This window comes from Falco rusticolus, chromosome 8 (assembly GCF_015220075.1).
Source record: "Falco rusticolus isolate bFalRus1 chromosome 8, bFalRus1.pri, whole genome shotgun sequence".
NCBI classification, from domain to species: Eukaryota; Metazoa; Chordata; class Aves; order Falconiformes; family Falconidae; genus Falco; species Falco rusticolus.
In genome coordinates this window covers 43,640,392-43,668,053 of record NC_051194.1, presented here as the reverse complement: position 1 = coordinate 43,668,053, position 27,662 = coordinate 43,640,392, and the positions used below count along the sequence as shown (strand labels likewise).

At 39.4% G+C, this 27,662-nt stretch overlaps 1 protein-coding gene across 1 annotated transcript in view; it reads right to left on the bottom strand.

The window, feature by feature from the left end:
- Window positions 1-27,662, bottom strand: part of CERS6 (ceramide synthase 6) — a 124,610-nt gene that overhangs the window by 56,491 nt on the left and 40,457 nt on the right. Inside the window, exons 3-4 of the mRNA XM_037398748.1 lie at window positions 25,546-25,676; window positions 2,959-3,016 (exon numbers count right to left, since the gene is read on the bottom strand). Of these exons, the coding sequence (XP_037254645.1) occupies window positions 2,959-3,016; window positions 25,546-25,676 (189 nt within the window). The remainder of the gene's footprint in view (window positions 1-2,958; window positions 3,017-25,545; window positions 25,677-27,662) is intronic.

Genomic DNA, 27,662 nt, shown 5'->3' with positions numbered 1-27,662 from the left:
CTCTCAAACTAAGGAAGGAACATTTAAGAGAGCCAAATGTGAACAAAAAAAACATTAAGTCAGCAACATATGCAGCAAAGCAAAAGAGCCCCAAGCTGCAAGGAGACTAGGTCGAGTTGTGAGGGAAGGACAATAATATAGAAGTCAGAGTATTTTGTTGCCTGGCAATTCAAGAGCCAACAAAGACTCTATAAAAGAGGCAACTCATTGGGCATAGTGTTTTAGGGAGAACCTTTTGGGCAATTGAACTGGTTCACTTTTCTAAAGGGAGTACCTCATGAGAGTAAAAGTTTTAAGACCAACTAATAAGAAGCACTTTCCACTCAAGATGACAAAAAAAGCCTTCTCAAATTAGGGACCTTAACTATCCAGGAATGGATAAACCATACAACTTTGAATGATTCTGTTCATTTGAAAATTATCAAAATGCCGTTTCCCCTTTAAAAACATACTCTTATTACATGTGGATGTTTGAAAGATACACCGTATCAAAAATTCTTATATAACTATCCAGTTACATATTAACTAAGCATTAGCTTAGATTTTAAAAGTCAAAATGAGTGTTGCCAATGTGGTGCTATGCTGGTGGCATATTCCGTTCTTCAAAACAGGATCACCTGTAGCATTTACTCTTTCTCACCCACTCCCACCAAGGCAGCATGTGTTGCTGTGATGGAAGCACACCTGCCAGGACTGCCACTGCACCTGGGCTCACTCACCATGCTTATCAGTCTTCTGGACTAGGTATCTTAGGGATGGTCTTAAGCAGACCTTGTTATTTGAAAGGATGCAGATCTACTACAGCATTACCACAGCAAGACACTGCTGACTATGAAATGAACTTTCTCTCCAGGCAACATAGCTTTCTGAAGGAAAGATCTTTTATCAAATTTGTAAAACAATTTGTTATGCTAAACTTTTTTCACTAGCTTCCTAAGGAAGCAATTAAGTGTTTCTTTGCAATTATTCCATTAAGCAAAACCAAAACAAATTAAAAAGGACTATCCCCTTTGGTACCACAGAAGTGTCTCCCTCCAGATTTTGGGCTCTGGATTTTATTCCTTGCAAACCCAGGTTTCCCCTATCAGTGGACTCAGCAAAATCTTTGATGTTTGATGAACAGCAAAAAGCCTGTTCTTTCCTTTAGTCACACAGTGTTACTAGGGAGATGTTGTACATAAAAATACCATCTAAATCATGATTTTGTTACTTTACGTATAGTCCCATATGAAAGACCTGACTATACAAAGCAGAACACTGGAATAATGACAATAGCATTAAAATGTTGCGAGACTAATTTACAACACTGTGTAAAAACAAGTAATTAAAAATACATACATAACGTAATGAACAAGTTCTCTTTCTAAAAATTAAACATGTTGAAATAAAAATTACAGTGGAATTACACAACTGATCCTTGTTAAGCTTGTTAAGCAAGCAATAGTATACCTTGTTCAACCAACCATAGTACATCAGCCTGCCCTCCTTAAACTGCAGTGATATGCTGAACTGGAAGACATCCTGCACTTTGCAAGTCAACTCAGCACTTAGAAACAACTCACAATGGCTTGTAATGGAGCATGCATTTACTGTATTCTTCTTAGTCTTTAGAAATGCTGGTATTCCAAGTTTTTCCTAGAACAGACACTTTCTTTGTGCTGAGAGAGATTGGCTTTATTAATCACAGGCATGCTTTCTAGAAGTGACTTTGTGATACTTGCTAATAGTGATTTTTGTGGTATTTGTGGTAATCTGTAATAAAGTAGAGAAATTCAGAGGATAAAGCCTCCGTGTCCTTCTGTATTACAGAATCCTATGAACCCATAGTCATGATCTCTACATACCTGCAGGCGGAGTAACCTTTTAGGTTGTAACAATTACTTATTAAAATATTTTCGTATTTCATACTGAAGACATGGACTGAATCAAAGGCAGAAAACAGAATATCAGATCATGACCATACAGCATGTTAATGGATGAAGTACACACAAAGTATAAGCGTTCAAGGAGGCAGGGAGAGGTTGCACATTACGTGCTGCTCTGGTCTGTTTGGAGGACTGGTGCATATGCTTCCTCTGGGGCTGACTACTGCTAAATAGCTGAGAAAGCTCAAATGTCCCCTCTCTGTACAGGCACATCATCAGTCCCGCTGGCACCGAGTTGCCTGGCACCTGGGACAGCCTCAAAAATTAAACCTGTAAAAATTATGAGGATTTTTTTTTAAATAGTTACTTTTACTTACAAAGCACCAGAAATATTCAGAATACATTTTCTCATGTCAAATTTTTGTCCAAAATGAAGCAGATTAAGATTACACAAACACACTGAGACCACACATTCCCCTAATTTCACCCCTCAGAATTACATATATATGGCCTGACTTATACAAAAGCTCTAAGAACTAGTCACAATGCAAAACCAATTTGCACCATAAATCCCTATTACTGTCTATGGCAGGGTTAATAGACCTATGGCAGGGCATTTAGAAGCTACCAATATCCTTCTCTGCTTAAATCACCAGAAACACAGCACTGATGGGAAATGCCATAGAAAGTTCTTTTCACAGTATGTCAGACAAAGAACAGGCAAAAAATAGCATTTTATAAAACACTAATGGGTTTTGTTTGTTAATTAAAAGCAACCTCTGCCAGAGGCATTTAAACAAGGCTGATGCAGAAATTGAGACAAATACTTTGGTAAACCTTACTGCCAGCTTAATGCCTATAATGAAAAGTAATAAAGTGAACTAGGCATACTGCTATATCAATTATTTTTTTTATTCCATTAAATATTGATAAGAACTTATATTCCTTACCAATGCCAGTAACAACTCATTTTATGAATGCAAATTAAATTCTAATTTTTATTCTTCATATGCCTGTCCTTTATATTATACCTATATGAGATTTCAAACAAATCTGTGATGTGTTATGAAAGCATAATAATATAAGTGCCTACCTTTTTCAGGAACCGTACTCCATAGGTAAATACATAAAGGTAAAATGTAAATCTCCACCTGCAAAAGGTACAAGGGATTAACTCTAGGATACCAGGTTTACATATGTTGTAGTTCAACCCATGATTTCTTACAGCACTGCCAAACCACTACATCCTGGTCACATTAACAGATGTTGAAGCAAAATAGTGGTCTGGTTTTCTGCAACTTTTATTATCAAGCATTGTGCTCATCTGCCCAATTATCCTGGCCTCCCATCAGCCCTTGAAAATACTGGCTAATTTCACCTAAACATCACAGAAAACCCCCAAATTTTCAAGGATAATTAAGTTTTTAAAAGTTTAATGAAAACTAGGAGGACAGTGGAGGACAGAGAACGATTCACATGCCCACTCCAAGAAGTGCACTTCTTACGAAACACCAAGACAGTGACAAGAAGACATTTTATCAAGCTTTCAACAGGTGACTTAAGACTATTTGATGTGCAGCACGCTAAAGTAATGAAAAGCATCATCCACGATGAGCTGCAAATTCACCAAGCAGAGTCCAGCACTTCATTTTAGGGAGTGCACTTGTGTCAGAGAGGTATGCTGCATACAGATATACATCCACAATTTACATCTGCTTCCAAAAAGTTTCCTTGATAAAGAGGATTCTACATTTTTTCCAAGTACACATGAAATAATTGTTGGCCTTTAGCTTTTCTTTTCAGACACAGGCAATCTAGAAGCTAGATCAAGATGCCATGGAAAATAAGAGAAACCAGCAGGAGTTTTAATACAAAATCATCCTCTCTCCTGTATCTTTCTCCCTTCCCCAATAAAAGACAACATACAGGGTGTCTTCCTACCTTTTGGACCCATTACTAGCTTAGGAAAGACGAGCCCATGGAAGTATAAGGAAATAAAATAAAGCCTCAAGCAGTGTAAATTCTTACAGGATTTTTTTTTTCCCTCCAAAGTGTTGGAGCAACTACACAAACATGTTTGACAAACATCAGTGAGGTACTATCTGTAACATTTATAGCAGGCTGAGATTTACTTGTTTAGTGTGAGGCAATACTGTAGCATGAATCATCCTCAATTACATATTTTACAGCACTTATAACTTTCTCTCCATAGGCAAAACTATTAGCTTACATTTAATTGGCACTGAATTGGTGTTCAGATATTACTGAATGGTTTAAAAAATGAAAGTGCTCCTATGTAAAAGAAGGTTAATGCAAACCTTCCTCTTCAAAGCTACTTTTACAAGTATTAAAAAGAAAGTTGTATCATAAATAACCCTCTGACAAGTTGAGTACAGGAGAGTATAAGAACATCAGTGAGATTTAAAGTATAATACTTCAGCTGAACAGAAACTGTCTCTTATCCTGTAGCCTCCACAGCACTGCAGAGATTAATTTATTTAATTGATATGATACAAGTACCAATCTCTTCAATGGTTCAGTCACACTAGCAATATGGTTTGCAGCTTTCATGCTAACAGTTTTCTCAAGATACTGCAAAAATAGAGTACTTTGAGGCAAAACGTTAGTTATGCTGGTAAAAACCTTCAAATCATGTGCATGGAAGAAACAGTAAGTTCTGCAATATGAAGGAAGGTTTTCTTTGGGTAACAGTTTTCTCATGAGGCCAGTCCTACAGCTAGGAAACCTGCCATTTAACTTGAAGGTTATATACCTCATCTAGTGAAAATGTGAAGGCTGTCCCTGAAAAATATCAGGAGGGAAAAAACTGTCTAACCTAATCTCACTGCAGAGCACTCACAGTGCCCTTCTTTCACTCCTAAATGTGAACAGTTATGATAAATTCCTCACAAAGTGTTTTCTTGTTTTAAAAATCCCCTCAGTATCACCTTTATTTCACATTTCTACAAGCAAAAATTTGTAACATATTTGAGGACATTTGTAGCTTGCTGTTGGGAGATGCAGTATTACATAGAGGAGTTCAAAGGCAGTCTGAAGTATTTGAAATATGTTAATGGTGAAGTTTTAGATGGTGGGTCTCAGGAATTTTCCAGTCTGCATAGACATCTGGAGGACTCTTGTTGCAGCATTTGCTGCAGCTATCACCTTGGAGGAAATAAAAAGGCCTTTTCCTGAAACAACAAAATTCAGAAACACTGATTTCCCCATCTAACTTTCCACCCACCTCACAAAGCCCTGCCACTGCTGTAGATTTGCGTTAAAAGTCATGGATTGCCCTGTAGAACTCCTGGAGCTGCAGAAAAACCTCAGAGCCAAGAACCACCAGGTATTATTCAGGTCTGTCAAAGTCAATCGACTTGCTCCAACTGTTCAAATGCTACAAAGGTGATACATGCATACAAATATATTATAATACATGCTGTTGGTCTTTCATATTTTTCCCTAGCTGGCCAAACAAGTCTGCTTGGGTCAGGCATCAGAAGGTGAAACAAGGCTCAGAACCGTGTGATAGACAAAGCTGGTCAAAATGCTAACTTCTTAAAAAAAATAACGGTAGAAAAAATTGCTTATTCCTGCTAAACAACATCCACAAAAACTATTCAACAACCTTCTGGGTTGGTGAAATTGCAATAAAGAAAAACACAAAACAAAGTCGGAATTGGCCCCCAGCATGTTTATCATCATTAATCAGCTAAATCTGGTGGTAGCAGAGCTACAAAGGACTTTGCACTGCTTTGTTCCAGGCAGCTAGCTGCCTTTTCTGTGGGCTTCAAAGGGAAGTTCTGCCAGCTCAGTACCTCAATTGAAATTTCAGTCCCATACAAAGAAGTTCAAGGAGTTTCCCTGCATTGTTTTACCACTACTTGTAGGTGGCTTATTGCTGCAATCAACAGCAAAATATCCACTGGCCAAGGTCAAATAGAAGAATGCAGGAAGGTCTGGAACAAAATGAATTTTAAGTTGTTAAAGTATTTATTATTATACAGTAAGTGAATATATCTGATCTAACTAGCTAAGTAACTATACTCAACATTTTAGTAAATGTTGCACAGTAACTGCTAACACCTGCTAATGACCTCAACAACTCGATATAATTAATGTATAACTGTCTTTTTACATAAAATAAAATAAAAGACAAAGATGTAACTAGATGCTTGTTACCTATAAATTAACATATATTGAGATTTAGATTTGTTTATATATATATATATATATACACACCAAATGGTGAAAATTAAGGGATGTTGTTCATATCAGCTTCAGCTGTAGAGTAAAAAAAGGCAAGGAGTCTCTCTGTAGCTGTCAGCTACGTGCTATCAGAAATTTAATGGTAGATACACCAATAATCCTTTGCACAAGGTCACACATAGATCACTAAGCCTCTGAACACCCCAGGAATTAGATTAGCACTCAGTTCTTTGCCTGGTTTCCTACCTTGCTGCACGGAGCCAGTAACCTAAACCCCAGTTTGTGCTTTACTGGGATACGAGCAGTCCCCACGTCTCCTCAGCCATCCCTTTCACTCACTAGCCTAGCAGCAAGAACACCTGCCAGGCCTTGGAAAACCTAGGTTCAATTTTCTCTTGTCACACCTCTCTCACACTCCTGAAGGGTTTGTGTTAGCCACAAAGGCGTCATGTGTAGGACCACCTCGTCTTGTGAAACTATTTTATGTAGCAGAAATACTCCATTACTTGGGATGAAGGACAGGGAGGAAAGGGACAGGAACCAGGCTGTGAAGCTGCATTATTCACTGAAAATCATATAGGCAAGGCCAGAAGGCATAAGATAAATGTTTCATGCAATGCAGATTTGTCTAGCAAGATTCCTCCAAAGGTGAACTCAACTCAACTCAATTCCCTTGCAACAGTTACTCTAATGAAATCCATCATTCACAATCTACAGTATTGTGTTTTTATCCCTCTATTTGGGTTTCACTGCAGCCCATGAATGAAGAGATGCAAGTGGAGGGAAATAGTTACGAGTAGTTACTGTAGTCCACTCACAGTATAGCCCAGTGCCCAAGCTACCTTAGTATTTTGGGAACTTAGAAAAAATAGTCTATCTTTCTGCACAGGACATCACAGAAGAGAAGGACAACTTTCTTAAATATAAGGTTATCAATTCTCATTCACAACTGAATTCACAAAGTGGTAATTGATAAAGAGAGGTCTTTAATTTGTCCTGAGTAATAGTCTCAACTTGCATGGCTGGAAAAAGCCCTCAGCCTGACCACAGTCTGAATAGTCACAGACTCCAGGGAAGATGTCTGGCCAACGGCATAAACACTTTCTAGTACCCTTTCTGATATCCTGCTCAAGGTCCTTCTTAAGCATCAGCAGCTCAAGCTGAATGTCCCCAGGTCACTGGGGACAGCTGTCCTTGGGGTCACGGTTGTCTTCAACAGGGAAAGTAACAAACTCTTCTAAAGGAGCAGTAGCAGAGCCCAACAGACTAGGAAAAGCAAGGCAAGATCTCTACTAAGATATCTTTTGTTCCCCTTTCCTCCCAGCAATACCCACTGCCCCATTAAAGCAATCCAACAGAGGCCACTAGGTGAAGCACCCCATTGTGAGTGACTGCCACATCAATTCACATTTAACTGAAAGATGACAACAGCTGAACATGCTCTTGTGAGAATTTGCTTTGTCCCTCAGATGTGAAACACTCCTCCAGTCAGTTGTATAGAGACAAAAAATTTGAATGACCCACACACACACCCACAATATGCTGCTTGAAAGACTTTTTAGATTTAAATCCAGTAAATCCAGATGAAAGTGCTCAATGAACAAGTGTTCTGGAAGACTTGATCTGTCTGCTCTCAAGAATGTTTATGAGGTTCACTTTAGTCCTGCACTAACACGCCTACAAGACTTCCAGATTGAACCAGGCTTGCGTCTGGTCTGCTTGAGCTCAGAATGAGGGAGATCAAACCTGTTTACATATGGTCCTTTGGCAAATCCTTCAGGTTGTGCTGGTGCTTACCAGGCCAGTGTTTCAAATACGGATGTGACACCCTGCAGTGAAGAGTCAAGCTAAAAAGTGACTCTTCAGCCACAAAAATAGAAATTATTTTGTAAGATAGTCTTAAAATGAATGCTCTAAAGCCCCCTTAAGAGTGCAACAAATCTGAATGCTCTCATGCAACATGCAAGTGCATTCCTGATCCACAGCACAGAGTTTCTTGACATCTCAACCCTTTTAACTTTGAACTGCTAATGAAATTTTAAAGATGCCTCAGCATGATACAGAACACTAAAAAGATGGAAAAGTTGGAGAGCCTCTGCCAACTAATCTGGTATGCCCCATTGTGCTCAATTCAGCAAAAACTGTTTAAAGTACACACTTGAGCAAGCACTTCACTGATTTTGTGCGTATGTCTAACCAGGTTCCCTTCAACACACTGATAAATTTTGTCCTTAAAATTTCCCTCCAAATTTCTTCTCTGAAATGTAAAATTAAACTTCAGCTAATGAAAACAAATTGTTCAAGCAATGTTCAAGCAAAGTGCCCCCCTACGTAATATACACACATACATATTTTGCAGAGTCCACCACATGAGTTTGTGCTCTGTGTCAGAAAGACGCCATCCTCCCTGTGGACCTGCTGTCCAGCAGAGCAAGCTCAGCATAGCTGCTCTCCCAGGAACATCCCGGGAAGAGGGCTGCTTTTTCCAAGAACAAGGTACCAGGCTTCTCTGCCTCTGTAGTTTTCCCTTTCTTCTGCAGGAAAATCAACCGGCTCGCCTGGGAAGATAGGCACTCCTGCAAAGCCACCAGCTTTGCAGCATCCCCCCCTGGCAGTGCACAGCCCTCCCCACGTACGTGCACATCCCTTACGGCTCCAATGCCAAACCAGTACCTACTTCCCAGCAATGGTGTGCAAGGATCCAGTTATCCATCTGACTTTTGACAAGCAAACATGAAACATAACACATATACAACATTAAAAAACATAACAGCCATTTTGTTTCCGGAATTGTAGCTGTTCTTTACAGAGATGCTTTTACCACTGATTTGCTAGTCAGGGCCACAAACAGCAACACGAGAATACCACATTTTTAAACAGTTAATGTTAAAAAAACCCTCATATTTAGTAACTACCCATAGGTTCACCACACTGCCTGCAATTGAAGAAACGGCTTTCTGGCTCTGAAAACTATTTTCAGAGAAACCGCAGACTCCTGAAGTTTTTCCCATGGAAATTCACTTCAGTAAAATTTCAGATTTGCTGTTCTCAGTCACCCGCTGCTCAGCTCCTGGCAGTGGCTGACAGACTTCTGTGCTTAGGCTTCAGGCTAAAAGCCAAACCAAGCCTACCACAAACTCCACAGGTGCAGACCTTTGTTCTGGAGAAGGTGAGAAGGCTTGAACTGCCATCACATGGCTTGTTCTCCATTTTAATCCCCACTGCCTGACTGAACTGGGCAAGCACATAGCTAGGCTATTGCAATCATTAGCCGAGACTGAAAACTATTTCTGCTGCAATCATTTCCCGTGGCTGTGATGAGTATGTTCACTGTCAGAGTGCTCAAAGAAGCGTTTCTGAGGCTGAATTTAAACAACACTGGATGTTAATTTCTTTTAAACGGGAAGCATTGCAAAGTTCCCTGCATGCTCACAGTGACTGCAAGCAGTCCATGTTTTATCCTCACATTGCATTTTTCTGCTCCCCAAAACACAGTAGCAGAGCCTTCAGCTTTCTAATTCACTCAAGGAAACTTAATCCAATTAATGCTGCTCCTGACATAGCCAGAGGTATGCATTCCTTCTAGATGGTTATGTCTAAGAAGAGATATTTAGAGGATGGTCCCAAAACCCAACAGATTCTGAACTTTTGGAACAGCTTCTTAATATTTGTGACATTGTCTGCCAACCTATTACAGCTTCCAATTTAGGTTAAAAGCAAAAACATACATCAACAAACAGCAACCCTTCTGGAAAACAACAAAAGTCCCCACAAAGATAATATTTTGTTTAGGCAATTTACCATGTAAAAATTTCAGACAGAGTATAGAAAAGTAATGCTTAATCCACCCAAAACAAAGGATGAGTAGCACCTCAAATCTTTATTAGTCTCATAAATTCAAACTTAAGACCTTTTCTATTGCATCACAAGTGTCTTATTTTGAGACATCAGCTTTTTAAGGAATTAGAAAATCAGAGTTCCAACTCTTTTCCAGGCAAAACTCAAAATAAGACAGGGTGAATGTAATTTGATAACCCAGGTGGTACACTCAGCATGCATGCTAGTACGTGTGGACATATGTTATCGTTTGCAAATTTTCAGGTATTTCCTAAAGCATTTCTACTCTATGTTCCAATCTCCCAATCTCCTTCACCTAATAAAGCTCTTTTAAAGAAACTAAGAGCTTTCTTAAATCCTAAATCTGTATGTGCTTAGGTCATGACAGACCTATACACTGAAAACTCAAACACAGAGTAGATCAGAAACACAAACAGCACACAGGACAGCCCCACTGCACACCTTCAATTGGCTCAGAAATCAGATGGAAGTGCAACTCTGCTTCCTGTACCCTCCACTAAATCTCTACTTATCTTTTTTCCTAATAACTAATCTCATACAAAGCTGCAAGTGTGACAATATGGTTGATGGCTGTAGCCCCAGTGCTCCAATTTGCTGCCTCCCAATATTTCTGTAATGATTATTTGCTGCATTTCTGCAAAGCCTGGCAGATGCAAGTGGATATAAAGAACTTCAATTACAAATATAATAAATTAATGAAAAACCAAAAAATCTTGCCCTTTTTGGCATGGTAGTATTGTTGAGTTAGACTGGAGTAACCACACAAAAATGGTAAATAGCTCCTACACTATGGGTAAGCAGAAGTTCTTTGAGGAAGGAGACAGTTATGCACAGCTCACTAAGATGTGCAAAATAGCAGGTATGATAAATTGAGAAATCTTTATTGCTTTCCTCTTCAATTTTCTGGTTTAAGATTTGACTGTCATCTGATTTTCTTCTTGGCTGCCGTTTGAATCAGGTTATTTAATATTTAATGTTACAGTGCCACTTGAGACCAGTCCTGTCCTAAATCTGTACGATAAAAATGCAGCTCTGAAAGTCTTAAGAGCAAAATTTAGTAGTGCAGAAAAAAGGAAAGGAAACAGCACTAAATTTTGAAGCGATGCTGTTCATGTTTATATAATTAGACTGATAAAGATGCATAATACAATAGGTGTTTTGGAAATTTCTTCTAGGTTACACAGCTACTGTTTAATGGTTATGCAACTGTTCTCTTCTTGAGTGCTTCGAGGACCACATCAAGTAAAGCTCTGATAAGACCTTAGAAATCTATTAGCATTGCCAAATCTTGCCCTGCAAAGAGGTACTACCATCTGGAAAGCTCATGGGAAGAGCACACAGAAAAAACAGATGCTGCTGCCATGCACCCTTGCCTGTGGTCAGGTCAACAGAACTGGTCTCTCATCCGTGATGTTCAAATGCACACAGCTGACAAGTCTTGGTGAGAAAAACCAACCCAAAGTCTTTCCAACCTGGACCTCTTGTGAGGTCCCTAGTAAGAATAGAGACTAGTCACCTGTTTCCAATCATGGTCTTTCAGCTCCCCTGTCAATATAACAATAGCTTCTCACTGTCCCGCTCTTTTCCAGTTCCAGAGGAACAAGAACTTAAAATCTTCCAGATTGCATTTTCTTTTCATCTAGCAATGTTGTTCCAGCATGATAGCCAACACATATGCATAAGGCAACTTTTGTGACAGTTAACTATCATCTTAGACCAACTTGTATTAGCCGTTTCCATTTTTTCTTCTCATGCTGAATGTTACTTTCCTGTAGCATTAAGTCATCTGCTTTAGACTGCTTTTTAGACTGCTAGAGCAGATGCTGATTCCTTACAGGTATTGTTCTTTCCAGAACTAGGCTAAATGTTAGGGTTGTAGTATGCAGCTGTCAGCATGCTCCGATCTATGCAGCACCACTGAGTTTGTGCACAGCAACCACATGCCCTTGATATTACAGTTATAGATCAGTCTTCTGTGGAGGGTTTGCTGTTTCTTCACATTCTGTACTTCCATTTCAGATGATAAACCTCACCATCTTCTAAGCAGGAGTTGCAGTGCTGTCATTGCTGATGTAAGAGGATAAGCAAAGTCTGTAGCAGTACATGCAAACCTTGCCCCGTCCTTAATTTTGTTTCCCTTTTGTATCCTGAAGTACATTTACTTAAGACATTTATGTTCCTCCCCTTTCCCTTACCCCTACACCCTCCCAGCACCATTAAAAAAAAAATTAGAGAAGCATATGATAAGCTGCTACATTAGCTTACAAAATACTTACATCTGAAGAAAATACTCAGTTCAGCTTTATCTAAAAAGCAGACAACTTACTAATGCAGAAAACGATGTAGTTAAATGCCCGCAAGGGATAAACATTAAACAACATGGAAGTTATTTCTCCTCTGTAATTGTGTCTCCATGAACAGACGCATACAGTCCATGTATATATGAAATGAAAAGTGATCAAATGTAACATAAAACCATGTAACAACATAAATACAAAGAAGAGAGAAGTACAGACTTGGATACCAATTCATTCATTGCCTTAAATGAAACCTTGCTGCCACTACCCTTCAGTCAGTAAGGTATTTTTATACAGGTTGATTGTGACTAGCAGATGTAGAGAACAAGTCATACCTCCTAGTTTCTTTCTTTTGGTAGACACTGAAATTGGCAAAGATACCAAATAGTTTTGGACTACTGAGTCTGTGTAGTTTGTAATCTCTGGTGGAAGAGAACAACCTGCTGCCAAAGGCATCTCTGGGGAGGTCCCACTGAACTAAATCTGTAAGGATTCAGTGTGAATTTGGCAAACATCATTTGCTAGTGCTACACATGCAGAACAGCTAACAACTCTTAAGACAGCAGAAACAGGAGTGAGAAGGGTATCCTAAATTAGCATTTTGTTCACGTTTGTCTGTCTTTTTAAAATAAAAGTAAGAGTGGAACTTGGTAGATACTGCATTTACTGAAGATCAAAAAATTTGCATTCACATAAGAAAAGAGAATTTATTTTGAATCTGACAGTAACTCTTCATAAGTTAATACCTGCTTGTAATAAAGTTGCACTTCCTAAAGTTATTACAGCCCAAGTGAACATTGGTCATATCACTGTCATACTACAAATACTTAGCAGGTTGAACAAAAGCAGAGTTTGAGTTAGTAACGAAATAAACATCTTGGAAACAAAAAAAAAAAAAAAAAAAACTTTCTACGACAAAATAAGGAGGTAAAAAGTACAAGGCAAAAATTGCACAAATGAGAACTAAGGCATATAAAGGAAGAAAATACCAAATCTACAGTATAAAAGCAATTAAAAGAGCAGAACATGTTGTGAAAGGAAAAGAAATATTTTTGCTGTCTTTCCTCTTGTCCGTTCAGCTTTTAAATCCAATAACACAGATAAAATAAAGAACTGACAAGCACTATTACAGATTTGAGAAGTAAACACAACCTTCACTATTAATAGACAATAGCTATTTTACACTATTTGCTATTCTACTTGGGCAAAAATGGTTTTATTATTGGGAAGTTTAATTTAAGAGAAATAAAACCAACCCTCAAAATTTGGCCACAGTAAAATATTTTTAACAAGAAAACGAGAGTATCAGTACCTGAAATCTACTACTTAGAAGACATCAGTATCACAGGCAAACACACTAACAAATAGCTTCAAGTAGAACAAAAGAGATTATAAGAGAAAACCTTGTGCTGAATTCAAGAAGATCCTCCCCAAATCATCAAAAGTCACTTTTTAAGCCCAAGCCCTGTGAATCCCATCTACTAAGCATCAAAACTAGTCTTGAAGCCTGTAGCATCCCAGACTGAGCTCTTGCTTTCTTTCTTGGCTTTACATCCCCTACAGCTTCTGAAAAACCACAGCTCTATCTCCATGTTCTTTCCCTTTCAAGCTACTTGTCTGCAGTGTTTGGCAACCTCATTTAAAGCCAAGGCTGACTGAAGAAAGGAGTCAGCCTCTTCCATAATTAAGAGCTAGACAATTCAAGGTGCATGGAACATAAGAAAGTAGCAGCTACTGCAGTCTTTGCAGTTTTCCCCTAGTTGTTTTAATTGTTATATTGCAACTGTAATTTTGAACTAGTGTTCACATTAACTAGAACTTGGGAAGAATTATTTAATTCCCATAACATAAAATAATGATGAGCACACACAAACCACAAGAGAATGGAAATCTAGTTAACTTATTATAACCTTGCTTAATGTGCAATGATAATGTTAAATGATGGTGTCTTTGCAGGAGCAGCACATGAATTAATTTAAATTTATTAATTGTGTTTAAACTGTGTCACAGAAGGCAGTAAGGGCAGGGAATTCAGAGTTTTAAGTAATCCAATTTGAGGCAAGAAGGGAATTTTGTAAGATGCAAAATGAAAAGTGCTTACAGCACAGTCTAAAAATTAAGTAAGCATAGTCTGAGGACACGGCATGGACATCTTTGCCTGTCTGCTTCAGCAGAACAGCATGGGAAGAGGCGCTGGCGATTCCTGACACTTAATGTTTTATTTTTCCCCTAATCCCATGTTTGGGCACAGAGACATCCTGAGGCCCTTCTTAAAGAGAGAAAACAGATCACAGACCAGATTCACGTGTGAGCATGGCAGCTATGGTAGGAAAGGAATCACAAGGGAAACTGCCAACCTTGTACAGTTCTGGAATCTGTTTCATACCAGTCCCCAAACTAACCGAAGCCTCTTGAGCAGTATACTACAAAGTTGCAAGAAGTCTACTCCCACTTTCACCTTCACCAGAAGGTTCAGCTTTCTAATGCAGTGGGATAGCAGGGCAACAAAAGTGGAGCCAGACCTAGTATTTCACTATTGAAAACTCAGAAGTATTGATAGGAAGAGTTAGATAAAGTCGCAGGAGCAGCTGTTCAGCAGAAAAGCATTCATTCATTCAGCCGATGTTAATCTAAGCACTCCTATAGAACTGGCAGCAGGAAAATGCACTTAAAGCACTGCATGCACACCACATCCTGCTCCACCACACCATGTCCTCCCACCCTGCCACATCAGAAGGGGTTTCCTCCCCTTCTCCCTTCCACCACACCAAACCCTGAGCTATCACATTGGATACAAGTACTGTCCATGCTTCCACAGTTTCCCTTCTGTTACTTGGATGCACACATATTCACCACCACCACAAGCAACAGTACTCCAGCACGCTTATGTGAGCACCTTGTGACCCACAACAGGAAAATTTGACTGACAAGTACCCTATGTTTTTATGTAGGGTAACCCTTAACCCCAGTAAGTACAGCATGCTGCCCCACAGACCAGCTGCACAGCCGGCTGTCTGGCACAGGGCAAGGACACAGAGGTCAGGGAAGTGACCTTTACTGCATGCTAGAGCTGCAATGGTAGCCTGTACTGCTGAACTACAGCCTGAGTCAGCCTGTGCAAGTACAGCACAGCACAAAAGCGCATAATAAAATCATAAAAGGATGCATAATTAAGCTACTTATCCAGCTTGGATGCCAAAGAAATGTGAATAGTCCACAGCCTAATACAGAGAGGAAATGCTGAAGGCATAAACCCACAGGCAAACTACACTGTAGCAGCTAGGTGTGAGTGCCCAGACTCTGCCTTTGGAAAGTGTGAGTACTGAGCAAGCTGTGTGTTGGAGAGAAGGTATGTGCAAGATAATTGGTCCTGATTGATCAGGAAGCAAGTGTTAGGGCAGAATTAGAATTGCTGTCAGTGGCTGCACTGTGTTCTCACAACTTCAAAATTAGGACAGCTTGCCAGCCATTAACTTATTCATATATCCAGGGACTCAGGCTACAAATTACTGTATTTTATGTTGACTCAAGGCAACGGGTACTGCCTTACCCTCTTTCTCTTGGAGCAAGGAAGCCATCAGTGAACCAGCTCTGAATGACATCACAGGAAGAAAGATATTTACACTAAATAAAAAGCTTCACCAATACGCTTCTGCACTGACTTCACATGTGGCTTAGTGAGGAACTTAAATTCAACTCAGCCTACCCTGGTATCAGACAATGGAATCAGTAGTGTGTACAGAACTATTGAGTGCTACTCTCAAGGAGCAACATCTCACCCTGATGTAAAACAGAGCAGGATTTCTTTCTTACCTTTATATAACCAAACAGGACTCCAGGCCTTTTTGCACAGCACTAGCTTCCCTGACATGAGTCTCAGTATAAATGCCTCATTCTCTTTTTACCCTCTATTGAGGCCTTGCATTCAAGCACATCTCTCTTCCTTTTTTGTGTTATTATTAGATATAATACTCCTAAAAGACTAATAGGTCCTTGAATGTATCAATCACAGAGTCTAGATGTAACTCTTACAGTACTGTGATAAAATTGCAGTATTTTACATGCTTACTACAGATTACAATTGCCAGACCAACTTTGCTACTCTCTACACTTTAGTTGCCATTTGCTAGATGACTTCAATTAGAGTCTCCTTTTTGGCATCTGTGACTCATCTCAACTTCCCCACTACTTGCAGCTATAATAAACCCTTCTTGTGCTCAGTGAAGGTCACATCTTCCATGTTCTGGAACAATTTCACAGACTCCAACTTCCTCCACATCTCATTGAAAACCTGTGTCCTCCCCCGCCAAGCTGCCTCTCAAATCTGAGTCTGCCAGCACCTGAGCCCCTGCTCCAGGCTACACCCTTCATGACACAAATGTCATTTGCTTGCATGGCTCATCTCTTCCTTATCTCAGTACTCCAGTTTCAGCATGCATGATACTTTATAGTTAAAGACAACAGCTTTTTAAGCAAACTATAGATACAATCTATTTATCAGCACAATACCAAATACTCTGGTTGCCCAAGTAAGCAAAACAATCTCTTTAATTACAAATTGTGGCTGAATTATTGCATCAGGAGAGCAATGAATTCCATGAAAGAAACATGAAATCCTGTTTAATTACTCAGAGTATGAAAAACTTTTTTCACTGCTCAGTTTTGAGTATGCTCCTTTTTCTTTTGATACCTCCTGGTTCTTGCATGATGAAATAGGCAGTTGCTGTTCTCCATTTATTTTCTTTATACAAGTCATCATTTTCATATGCCTTTACATTATACTAAGGTGACCCTCTCTCTTCTTCCGTTGTTTCTCTGACCTCCTGTACAATCCTTGTAGCATCTACAGTCACTGTACTATTTGCATCTGCAAAATACCATACTTTCACATTACATTTGATAAAAATTTTAACTAAAAATGGCAATGGAACAGTTTGTTCTACTTACATGAGTCTAGCAGCACAATGGAAAATAGTGACAGGCAGCCCAGCTCTATAGGTTTCACCAGTAGCAGTTCTCTTCAAAGACAGAGCTCCCCGAGTAGTATAAGAGCTAGCCTTTGTTGCTCCCCCTTGCCTTACACTAACATCATCATTATATCTGTATCACCTGATGTATGAATCCTTACTCAGACATTTCAAAGAGTGCAAGGTTGCAAGAGACCAGCTAGCTTGGATGGGCTCACATTCATGGTGCTCAGGGCTGGAACACTGGATAGTACATGCCCAGGTTCTACTTTACATTCATATGAAATATAGCTCTGAAACACCATGAGGATTTCTGGGTTTGTATGGTATATTTGTCATCCTGTCCCCTTTCTTTTATACCATCCCTGCAAGAAGGACCCACATTTCTGAAATACTAAGACTGATGTGTTTGCACCTTGCCAGAATCATGTTTTTATAGCTTGACACCAAGCATGTGCTGCTTGCTCTATGGCACAATGTAGAGACAATAGCTCTGCTTGGATAACAAGACTATCCTAGCTGGAAGAGTCAGATTTGGCAAATTTTATATCCATATCATCTGTCTAGAGGAAACCCTGGAGTGAATTATCTTTTCAATGAATTATCCTTTCAATAGTGCCTGCACTCCATTTTGGCAAGAGGTAGTAGCATCATCATAGAAGGGAGTCCCGTAGCAAATCAGTGTTCATGAAGTGTGCCCATGGGAGATGAGACTGCCTGGGGCAAAACAGAGCATGACACTGACCCTTATTTTCCAACTTTGGTTGAACTGTGAAGGCAATGGTGTGTCTTTCAGACATTATTTTGTTTCAAGTAAATGAGAGCTGAGATATGCAACCTGCTATTTTTAGAGAGACACTTAACATAATGAAAATAATAATAGAACCTCACAAGTTTGATAATACTGAGAATCCATTTTTGTTATTAGCTGTTCTTTCTCTAGCATCTTAGAAATCACATAGCAGGTTTATGACTCCCTTCTTCTAGTGGATAAAAACCAAACAAGAACATGCTTCTTGCTTTACACGCAATTTCTGGCTATTTAAGAGCCACCAATTTACTTCCACCAGCAGTTTTATGACATACTATCAGGATTCATTGACAAAGTTCCCAAATCTTTTAATGGGAAGATACACATTACTGAAATTACATGACACTCAGTAAAGAATAAAGAAATAATCAATAAAGGCCTTCAGAAAACACCATTAAAGTGGTCTTTACTTCTGATGAAGGCTGTCAGACTCAACCTTTACTGTTTTTTCAAGTGCAACTAATACAAACCAATAAGGACTTCACATTGAAAAAAATATTTAATCAAAACCGTGGACTGGGCTGTCTGTGTATGTGTTATAAAAAAAATAAAAATAAAATTGTTGGTTTCAACAACAAAAAAACCTGCCAGCCATGAAGATTTATGCTAAGTGAGAGTAATTTCTCAGATAATTGATTTGAAAAGGGCACATTGTTTTACAAAGACAGACCATTTAGTAGTTTCTCCTCTTTTGTTTTGGTATAGTAAGCTTGGTACAGCTGGAGCATGCAGACAGCAGCACCAAACAGTGACACTGAAAGACTTCTTCAAAGTAAAGTAGGATGCCTCAAAATTTATTTTGCAAAGTGCTACACTTTGCTGAGTTGATTTAAAGAAAAATCTGTGTTCACAACTCTCTAACCTCGACTTGCCCGAGCTAGCTTCTTTTAACCTATGGGAATGTCAACTTCTCATCTTGACACTGGCACTCAGAGAAACTGGGTCAATCACAGCAGCTGACAGCTTCCCTGGCTTTTCCCTTTACAGGTCTGTTTTAACATGGTGGTATTGGGAGTTAGCAGCTTTGGGGAAACCACCCTGTTGCCTGACCGGAGCCAAAGCAGTCTCTTGGCTATAAACCCAGCTAGTGTGCTTGAAGGAGTACTCCTCCTCTTATTCTTCCTGCCCAACCCCCTTTGTTTTAAGACAACAGCGGGGAGAATGGGGAAAAAAAAAATAATATCCAAAATCTACCTCCAGATACAGAGAGGCATACACAAACATACACTTCTCAATGATATCATGTGTTCTTCGGACACCGCTACTAGCTGCTTCTGTGAAGCACCAGCGAGTATTTCACTCAAGGTCACAGAAAGCTAAGTGAAATACTGAAAAAAATTAAATAAGTTAAGGATCATAAAGAGCAGTATGCGAACGACTCGCTTTTTTTCACCTGTATTAAATTTATCAGTCCTATTAACTGTTTCAGCACAAAGCATTCCAGAAGAAAGGAAGAAATAGGAATTACTTAGAAGTTTCCAGTACTATGCCTTATTGCAGAGTTTGCTGCTGTTTCACAGTAACTTTTGGAAATTTTGGACTTTCTTTGATGCTTTCTCTTTCAGGTGAGGCTGCTGTCCTATGATCATCTGTCAACAGAAGCACCTGTCCCAGAAGCACCTGGATGCAGAATGCAGCCCAATGTAGGATGTTACAAGGAGAAGGAGCAGAACTAAATATCTGCCCAGTTAAAAATAAAGAAATAAAGAAATAAATCCAGAATTATAATAGCAAGGAAAATCTCTAACTTTTTTTCAGCGTACTAGTTAGGTGTGCAATTTCCCTTTCACCAAGCTGCCGGCTGAGTTACCACTGCTTTAGATCTCCCAAGCAGGTCAAAGCAGCAGGGAAGAGGTTATGCCTTGTGCCTGTGAGACAGTGAGAAGGAACAGCCATTCCTGCTCCATGAAAAACAGCAGAAATTTGGTAATTCTATGGCCATTGAACAGTAACTATCACACTTGTTGCAGAGCATGTAGCACAGCTTTACAGACCCATCTCCTTGTTATCTTTTCTGGTTGTTAAAAACTGGTTAGTCCTCTGTTGCATGTATCACTAAGGCAGCTGAAAGCCTGTATTAACAAATCAGAATTAAATGGACCCATAATACCATGTACCACATATTTTTGCTTGCATCGCAAATATCATTGTATTCAGCAGTGTTTAAGAAGCTGACTTAAAAGGGCCTGAGGCTATTAAAAATTCAGAGCTAGAAGCTTTTGGATGCCTATTTATTTTCTAGTGCTTTACTGTTACACACAAAGCATGGACTGATTAATTCTTTTATGCTTTTTTTTTTTTTTAAAGATTTGTATCAGCACAGTTCAGAATTTCAACAACCAAGCAGCTGTCTCAATTTCTTTCCCTTGCACAGTTGTTTTTCCAGTGCAATTTTGTGGGAAAGAATTACTCTTCCAGTCAAGAACAGCAATATGGCCAAGAAGTTGCAAACTTCCCATAAAATTTTCACATAAATATGCATGACAAGTAAAAAAAAATTCAATATATATCTGTCTCTATCTATACACATACTTGTGCACACACATATATATACACAGCTATAGATAGATAACATCTCCCCAAAACCAAATGTGTATAAACAATTTCAATTCCTTACGAAAAAGAAGATGTTCTGGCTAGGAGATGAGACAGAGACTCTTCTTCCCCCTACATCAAAACTAAAAGACAACCCACATGGAGATACTTTAGTATCTTCTAGAGAAGAATGGCGGGGGCGTGGGGAAATCTTTGGCTCTCCAATCTGCACATTTCCATGTTTTCACATGCAGACTGTTGCATAAACTCAAAAAATTCTCTTGGCCATATGTTTCTGCCAGCCACTCCTTGGAAACCATGTAAATGTCTCTAACAAACAGCTTGCTTAGATGTATATAGCTGTAGAACAGAAAAGTCATGAGCCTGATGAAATTGCAAAATCGCAGGCTAATAACTTTGGGCAACACAGGTTTTTTCCCATTTGCTCTAAACAACAAAGGAGGCGGACAGGATGCTTGTTCTTTCTATATTACTTAGGCTTTGAGAAAAGCAGACACGCCTATGCACCAGCAGTGTGAGCAGCAGCACAATACACTGAAACTGGGAAGAAACTAGAAGTGGTTTGGGAATCACTACTACACTGCCTTTCTGACTATCAGACATTAACAAAGACATTCTTGGATTCTGTATTCTGCCTGGCAATCAGCAAAGTCACTATCCACGGTCTTCCAAGAGTTACATCCTCCCAGTTGTTCCCAGCATACCTTGAAGCTCTTTCCCCACTAGCTTATTCCATGCCTGGAATTCCCATTCTACGATATCCAGATGCAGAATTCTTCCTACGGATGTTTTTGGGAACGCATTTGTGGCCAGACACTGGGTGGGGTTTGTATATGTATTTTTTTAAAAATACATTTCTGTGCTAGAACTGTGCTCCACCAGAGTCATTAGAGCATTTGATTCAATTTGCATCGGCTACCTTTAAATAGATTGATAGTCCTCTGCAGAAACAACTTTTAGCCTTGTAAAATATTGCAGATACTCTCCGTGCATAACAAGAAGCCACACAAGCTTCAAAAGAGATGCAAGGTAATCCACTTTCTGTGTTTTCTCATGAGCTGCATACTCAAAGTGCACAGCGCAAGGTCCTTACCCTACTCTTGTTCAGGAGAAAGCTTGTCTTGATGTTAGGCTGTGCCATTGCAACAGAGAGAAAGGAATAAAAAGTAACAGAAATGCATGGCAGTAAAAAAGTCCACCTTGCACACTCAGGTCTCTTTTCTCTTTTACCCATATTTCAAGTTGAGGAAAGGAGTAAAACTGCCCGAATTCCCACAACGGAAAGAAAAGCTATAGACAGACTCTCCCCTGCAGCTAATGTAGTAAGCTAACTGCCTGAGCATTACAAGGATGCCTTTCCTAATGACTACAAACACTCTGCTGTTTAACTCCAACTTTTGTGTTAGAATCACCAAATCCTTGAGAAACCATCCATAGACTTTCTAGTAAAATAATCCTTAACACCTCATTTACTAGTGTCTTTTTGACTAATACTGGATCATGAACCTGGTGAAATTATCCATTTCGTGTTTTGTATAGGTATTTATCAGTGTACTATCTGAAGTTTTTAGCAGGTACATCTAACAATGGCTAGCAGCAAAGGAATCATTCCATTTTGGGGAAGAAAAAAAAAGAAAGAGAAAAGACAAAAGAAAAAAAAAAAAGTGTAGGTTTTGGAGTTTCTCTGAACTCTGTATAGGACCAGAATTGAAGCTGCATGAAAAGAAAAAGAAGGGAGGTGTAGAGAAAGTGAGAAAGAGGGACAAGAAGAATCTAATGATTAAGTTGCTGATTTAGTCTGTCTGGGCCTGGATCTTGGGCGTCATTCACTCCAGGCAAGCATGTTTACCATGGAGTTTTGCTCTCAGCCTTTGTTCTATTGAAACTCCTCTACCTGAGATAGTACCCAAACTAGTAATTTGGCAAGAAAGATAAGGCAGTCAGAAATGGCCTACAGCCCTTCTGGCACAGCTGCCTTCTCCTTTGCATCATGGAAAAGCCATTCTGGGCCCAAAGAACACTTTTTCTAGCAGTAAATTGAATCATCTCCATGTAAAAGTGTTGGAGCTCTTTTTAAGCAGCTCCACATTTGCTGTGGGTTCTGTCACTTTTCTTCCCAAGTCACAGTCAATCAATGCAGTTGCCAACAAAACTGAAGTTCTCTAGAAGGACAACAGCAGCTCAACAGCTGAAGGTGTAGGTGGGGATCACTGTCATTTTGCTTGCTCTGTGCCTGCTTATTACATAAGGGCACATTTCGTTCTCTGTCAGGGCTATGAAACTCTCCATTGGTGCCCCAGTTAGTGAAGGAGTGCTCCACTTCCCACTACTATCATGGGAACATGTGCTTTATGCAGTGTGGAGCTACAAAGCAGCTGCCACACATGGACTCTTCATCCAAAAGGCCACCCCATTGACTCGACAGTTGTGAAAAGGCTACAGACCTCATACAGAAGGATTTCTTTGCTCCAAACATACTGAAGTAAAGCACCTTGCTTAGTGCCCTGATGGACAGCTTTAACTGGACAACCATTTAACACCCATACTGAGTGGAAAAAAAGGTATCGCTGGCTTCCCAGTGCTATTCTGACTACCTGTCAACAACTCTATTCAGCATGTGTGATGATGGGACAGCTAGTGGCACACACTGCACCGCTGGAAGTGCCATCAGAGCAATGCACACATGGTCGGTTGGATAACACCACATTCCCACAGCAGCATGTACATATAGAGATGGAGACACAACTCCCACTGCACCTTCTGCAAACCACAGAGAGAACCTGAACTATTCACTTATTATTATTTGTGCCACCTTGCTTCTTTTTGGACAAATATTATCATCACTATTAAGTACACATATCACAGTAATGCCCAATGGTGCTTTCTAAATGAAGCTGGCACTTAATTCTGTCAGCCTAAGTTAATCACATTCATTGCAGCTTGACCTTACCTTCCAGTTTGCATTCATAGCTCTCAGCCCTGCGCTTTTTCCATAATGTATGCCAGAAAGGAGCAAGTTCAGCACCCGTAACTTGCTTATTTGTGCCTGTGTTTCATGGTAAGCGTAAGTTTTTTCCATCTCTAGGTCAGCACAAATCTGCTGGCACTAATGCAACAGAGTGAAGTCTTTGACCTGAGTTAACAGAAGCAGTGAAGTATACTGCCTGAATATGCTAGCTCTAACAGTAATACAGTTTTTTCCCCCCAAGATTCTACAGCCATTCTTACAAATTAAGGAAACAAGTGTATACAGTAACAGCTACAACCCTTGTAGAAAAAAGGTTGTTCTTCACTGATCTCAAAAATCAGTAACTATAAGACCACCAGCTGCTGGCAATAGGATGACTAGGTTTATCCATAATCTTACTCTACCTGGCTTTACTAATATTAAGAAGGGTGGATTTTAGCTGTAAATACCAGGTAAAGGACATAAACATTCTGACAAGTTAAGTTCCTGTTTATTAAAGGGCAATCATCTTTAGACAATTTATCTTTCTTCTTCTAAAATAAAAAAAAGGCCTCTCATTCTCTGAGCTAGAGAGTCAATATTCTTAACAATAACTCTTCTAATTTCTCTCCTACTCAGTCCTTAGCTGAAAGTATTTCATCTGTGGTTTGGCTTTAGAAAAAAAATGTCTTAATACATTATGTATTCAGGACTGTATTATGAACATTTCTGTATGTCTCCACAAAAAAATAAAGTTAAGGAAAATACTTAGGAAATGTACAAAAGGAAAAAGTATGAAATACATTTAAGAAATCTGCATGAACGATATGACAATATATTCCACAAGCTGGGTTTTTTGTGTGGGTACACACACTCCCCTCTCTCTCTGGGTGGTCTGCAGTGTTTTTGTGATTTCTTTACTTGCAATTTCTTAAAGAAGCAATTTAAGAATTGTAAGGAATAATTAAAAACAAAACAAAACCAAAACTTGGAAAATAAGATTAACTACAATTTGCTTTCTAACTTAAATAGGCTTCCTCTATTTCTGCTGACATTTCTACCTAACACTTTCCCACCAACAAAAACTCTAACTAGAATTTTAAGCCAGCAACAGCACAAGCACTTGACCAACAGTGTATAATAAAACCAATACTTGTTTATGGCCTCAGCAATATTTGCCAAGTCCCTTGATTTGGAGCGTCTAAAATCTGCCTTAAATGCATGACCTTCCACATCAAAGGAACATCATTAAGCAGTGCTAGAGGGCTGAAACTTGGAATTAATGAGTCTTTCAAATAAACTAGTTACTTTCTGTTTTATTATGAATGCAGTATCTATTAGTCCTCCTTTAAGAAAAACATGTAAATATTTTAAGTAGATGTAATTTTCCATGCTCTTTCAATGCAGATTAATATGTTATATCCAGCTAGCATGGAAATGTAGCTCACATACTAAAAACGATGGAGTCTAATTAGAAAAACGACCTTTATGTAGATAACCAGTTAGAAGAGCAGCTGGGTGCTGGGATAGATTGCTTAGAAGTAAACCCTGGCAGGTGAAAAATAATTTCCTAAAGAAAGCATAGGAGCCTTTAGCTCCTCAGTTCAGTACACCCAAGGAAAAGGGCTAGTAAGGGGGGATGTAAGCCTGGGATGAGAAAAAACAAAGAAATGGTTTAGCAATCCAATTGGCTTTTATTTTTATTCCTGTGTCTCAGATCTCTGTCAGGTTGTATAGCTAAAGGTTATGCTGTAAAGACAGATTCCCACCCTAACACAAGGCAACTTGTCTCAAAGGATCAGGTTGGCACCCCGACATTATAGAATCACAACCATCTGATTTCTGAAAGCTTTTCACTATTCAAAGTACACAAAAAGTATAAATTGACTCCTTCAGGAGAAAGGAGATTTTCTTATTCAAGAAGTTATATTCTACCAATTTGTATAATTTTCTACCCATCGACAAAAATACCCATGAAGAACAAAGGAGAAAATTGATGATGACACAGGCTCAAGAACAGAATGCACATCCTTACATGCTCTCACAGAACTTCGTAAGAGTGCTGGGCTTTTCCTGGTTGCGCCTTTGTCGAAACCAGCGTTGAATGCTGCGTACATCCCAGTCCAGCTGCTTGGAGAGGCCCTCCAGCCTCTTTTCATCTGGATGCTACAGAACAGAGAAGGATAAAAATTCTTTCTGTGCCCAACTGCAGTAACTCCATTTTAAATTTAGAAACTCTGTAATTGCCTCTCTATTTCTTAGAGGCTACTTGTCAGACACGTGGATATATGGAAATAATATTACTTTCACAGAAATCTCTGCTGGCAGATCAACATCAAAATATGTTTATAGTAACTATTATTAATCTAGAAAGACATACATGGTAATATTGCATGCAGGTTATTAATAATAAGAAACTTGAACGGAACAATGGGATGAAAATTTGCTTGAAACTTGGAAAGTGGTGATCAGTTGGAATAAAATCCATGCATTTCTCAAGTAGCAGGGCTTACAAGCACTCCCCTGCCTGCCACAGGCTATGCCTGTTCCATTGTCCTGCATCAAGATCTTTGTCCTATCAACTGTTGCAGTAGTGAAGGTTGTTCGACTGACATGGAAAGAAGATATATCGCATCCTTGTGCATGTTAATGTTAAAAAAATGAGGTCATTAAACAAAGTGACAACTTCAAAAGGAAAATCACCTTGACAACAGGGACAGAGAATTTTTTTTTCTGCAAGATTAGCTACACAGAATTATTCTCAAAAGCAGTGAGTGTGGAACTCTTATTCCGTAGAGCAGCTGCAAACCAGTGCAGAGGTAAGGCAAAAGAAAATGAGTCTGTCTTTAATTTTACTACTATGTGGAGAAGAGCAGTACAGACCACATTTCCAATCATGCAGCAATTCCACACATACAGTACTGCGTGAGGACTATTTCTATATTTCTCCTGATCTCATTCTTTTTTAAAGAAACAGAAAAATCTCTTGGACAATCTGTTTTCTAGAGTTTTAACTTTACTTCTGCAAGGCAGTTATTTATATACACTGAATGAGATAGAAGGAGCTGCCACAGTAAAGACGACTTTACGTGTTGCAGGAGGTTAAAATTTTTTTTTAGTCGACCAAAGTAGCCATGAGTTTTTCAGTGGAAGATTAAGAAAAGCCATTCTCTGTAACTTTAGAAAAATCAAATGATTGAAGCAGCTCTGCAGCTCTTGGGATTTTGACTAAGATAACTGCTGCATGTGACTCCAAAAAGGTGGCTGGCTAAATCGGACCGTTTCTTTGAGAGCAGCTACCGTACAGCCCCACCAAACTCTTGCAGGAAAGTAAATGCTTTCCTTTGGAGCTCTTTGCACTTGTCTCCATGCACTGGGTGCTGGGAGCTGTGTGTGCCAGCTCCTACCATGACTCACAGGCAGGAGTTAGATCACTTCACACACTCGGGCCCTGTGTCAGGCTAGAAGATTCTGCAAGGAAAAATTGAAAAAAACCCATCCCATTCTTCCTCCAGCTGAGTCTGGGTGACAGCACATGTGCTGCAACTTTTAAAAGTAAGGTACATGAGATACCCTCCCTGAAAACAGGACAGAAACTACACTGAGTGCCATGGTGATCTCAAGAGAGGGCTGGACACACAAGCAAAACAGATCCATGGCATATTTCACTGTCCCTGACACTGAACCCAATTTTGTCCCTCAGGCCTCCACAGGCCTTTCCACTACTAAGTGGCTAACCACCAAATTCTTCAGGAGACACTAAAAGACACCCGTTCACTGCCCACTGCATGGGAAAAGTTCAGGATACTTCAAAAGCATGGACAGGATGACATAGAGATTTAGTTCAGTTGTCATACAGTGAGAGCTGTAAAGACAGAGACATAAGTGGTGAGGGAGAGACTTGTGTAAAAAAAATCTGCAGGCAGAATATTATTCAGTCAATGCTCCTCAACGTTTCTAGCTCTGCCCCCAGTTTCAAAGGATGTTGATCACAGCTGAAACAGCTGGGACACCAGCAAGTCAGCAATGCCCTGTGCTCAGTGTGCTCAGGCAGTTCCACTAGGAGTGGCTTTGAAGTTCCATGGAAAACACAGTAAGGCCAATGTTACTGGCTCACAATTCACCTCTTTTTTTAAAAAAAAAAGACAATTT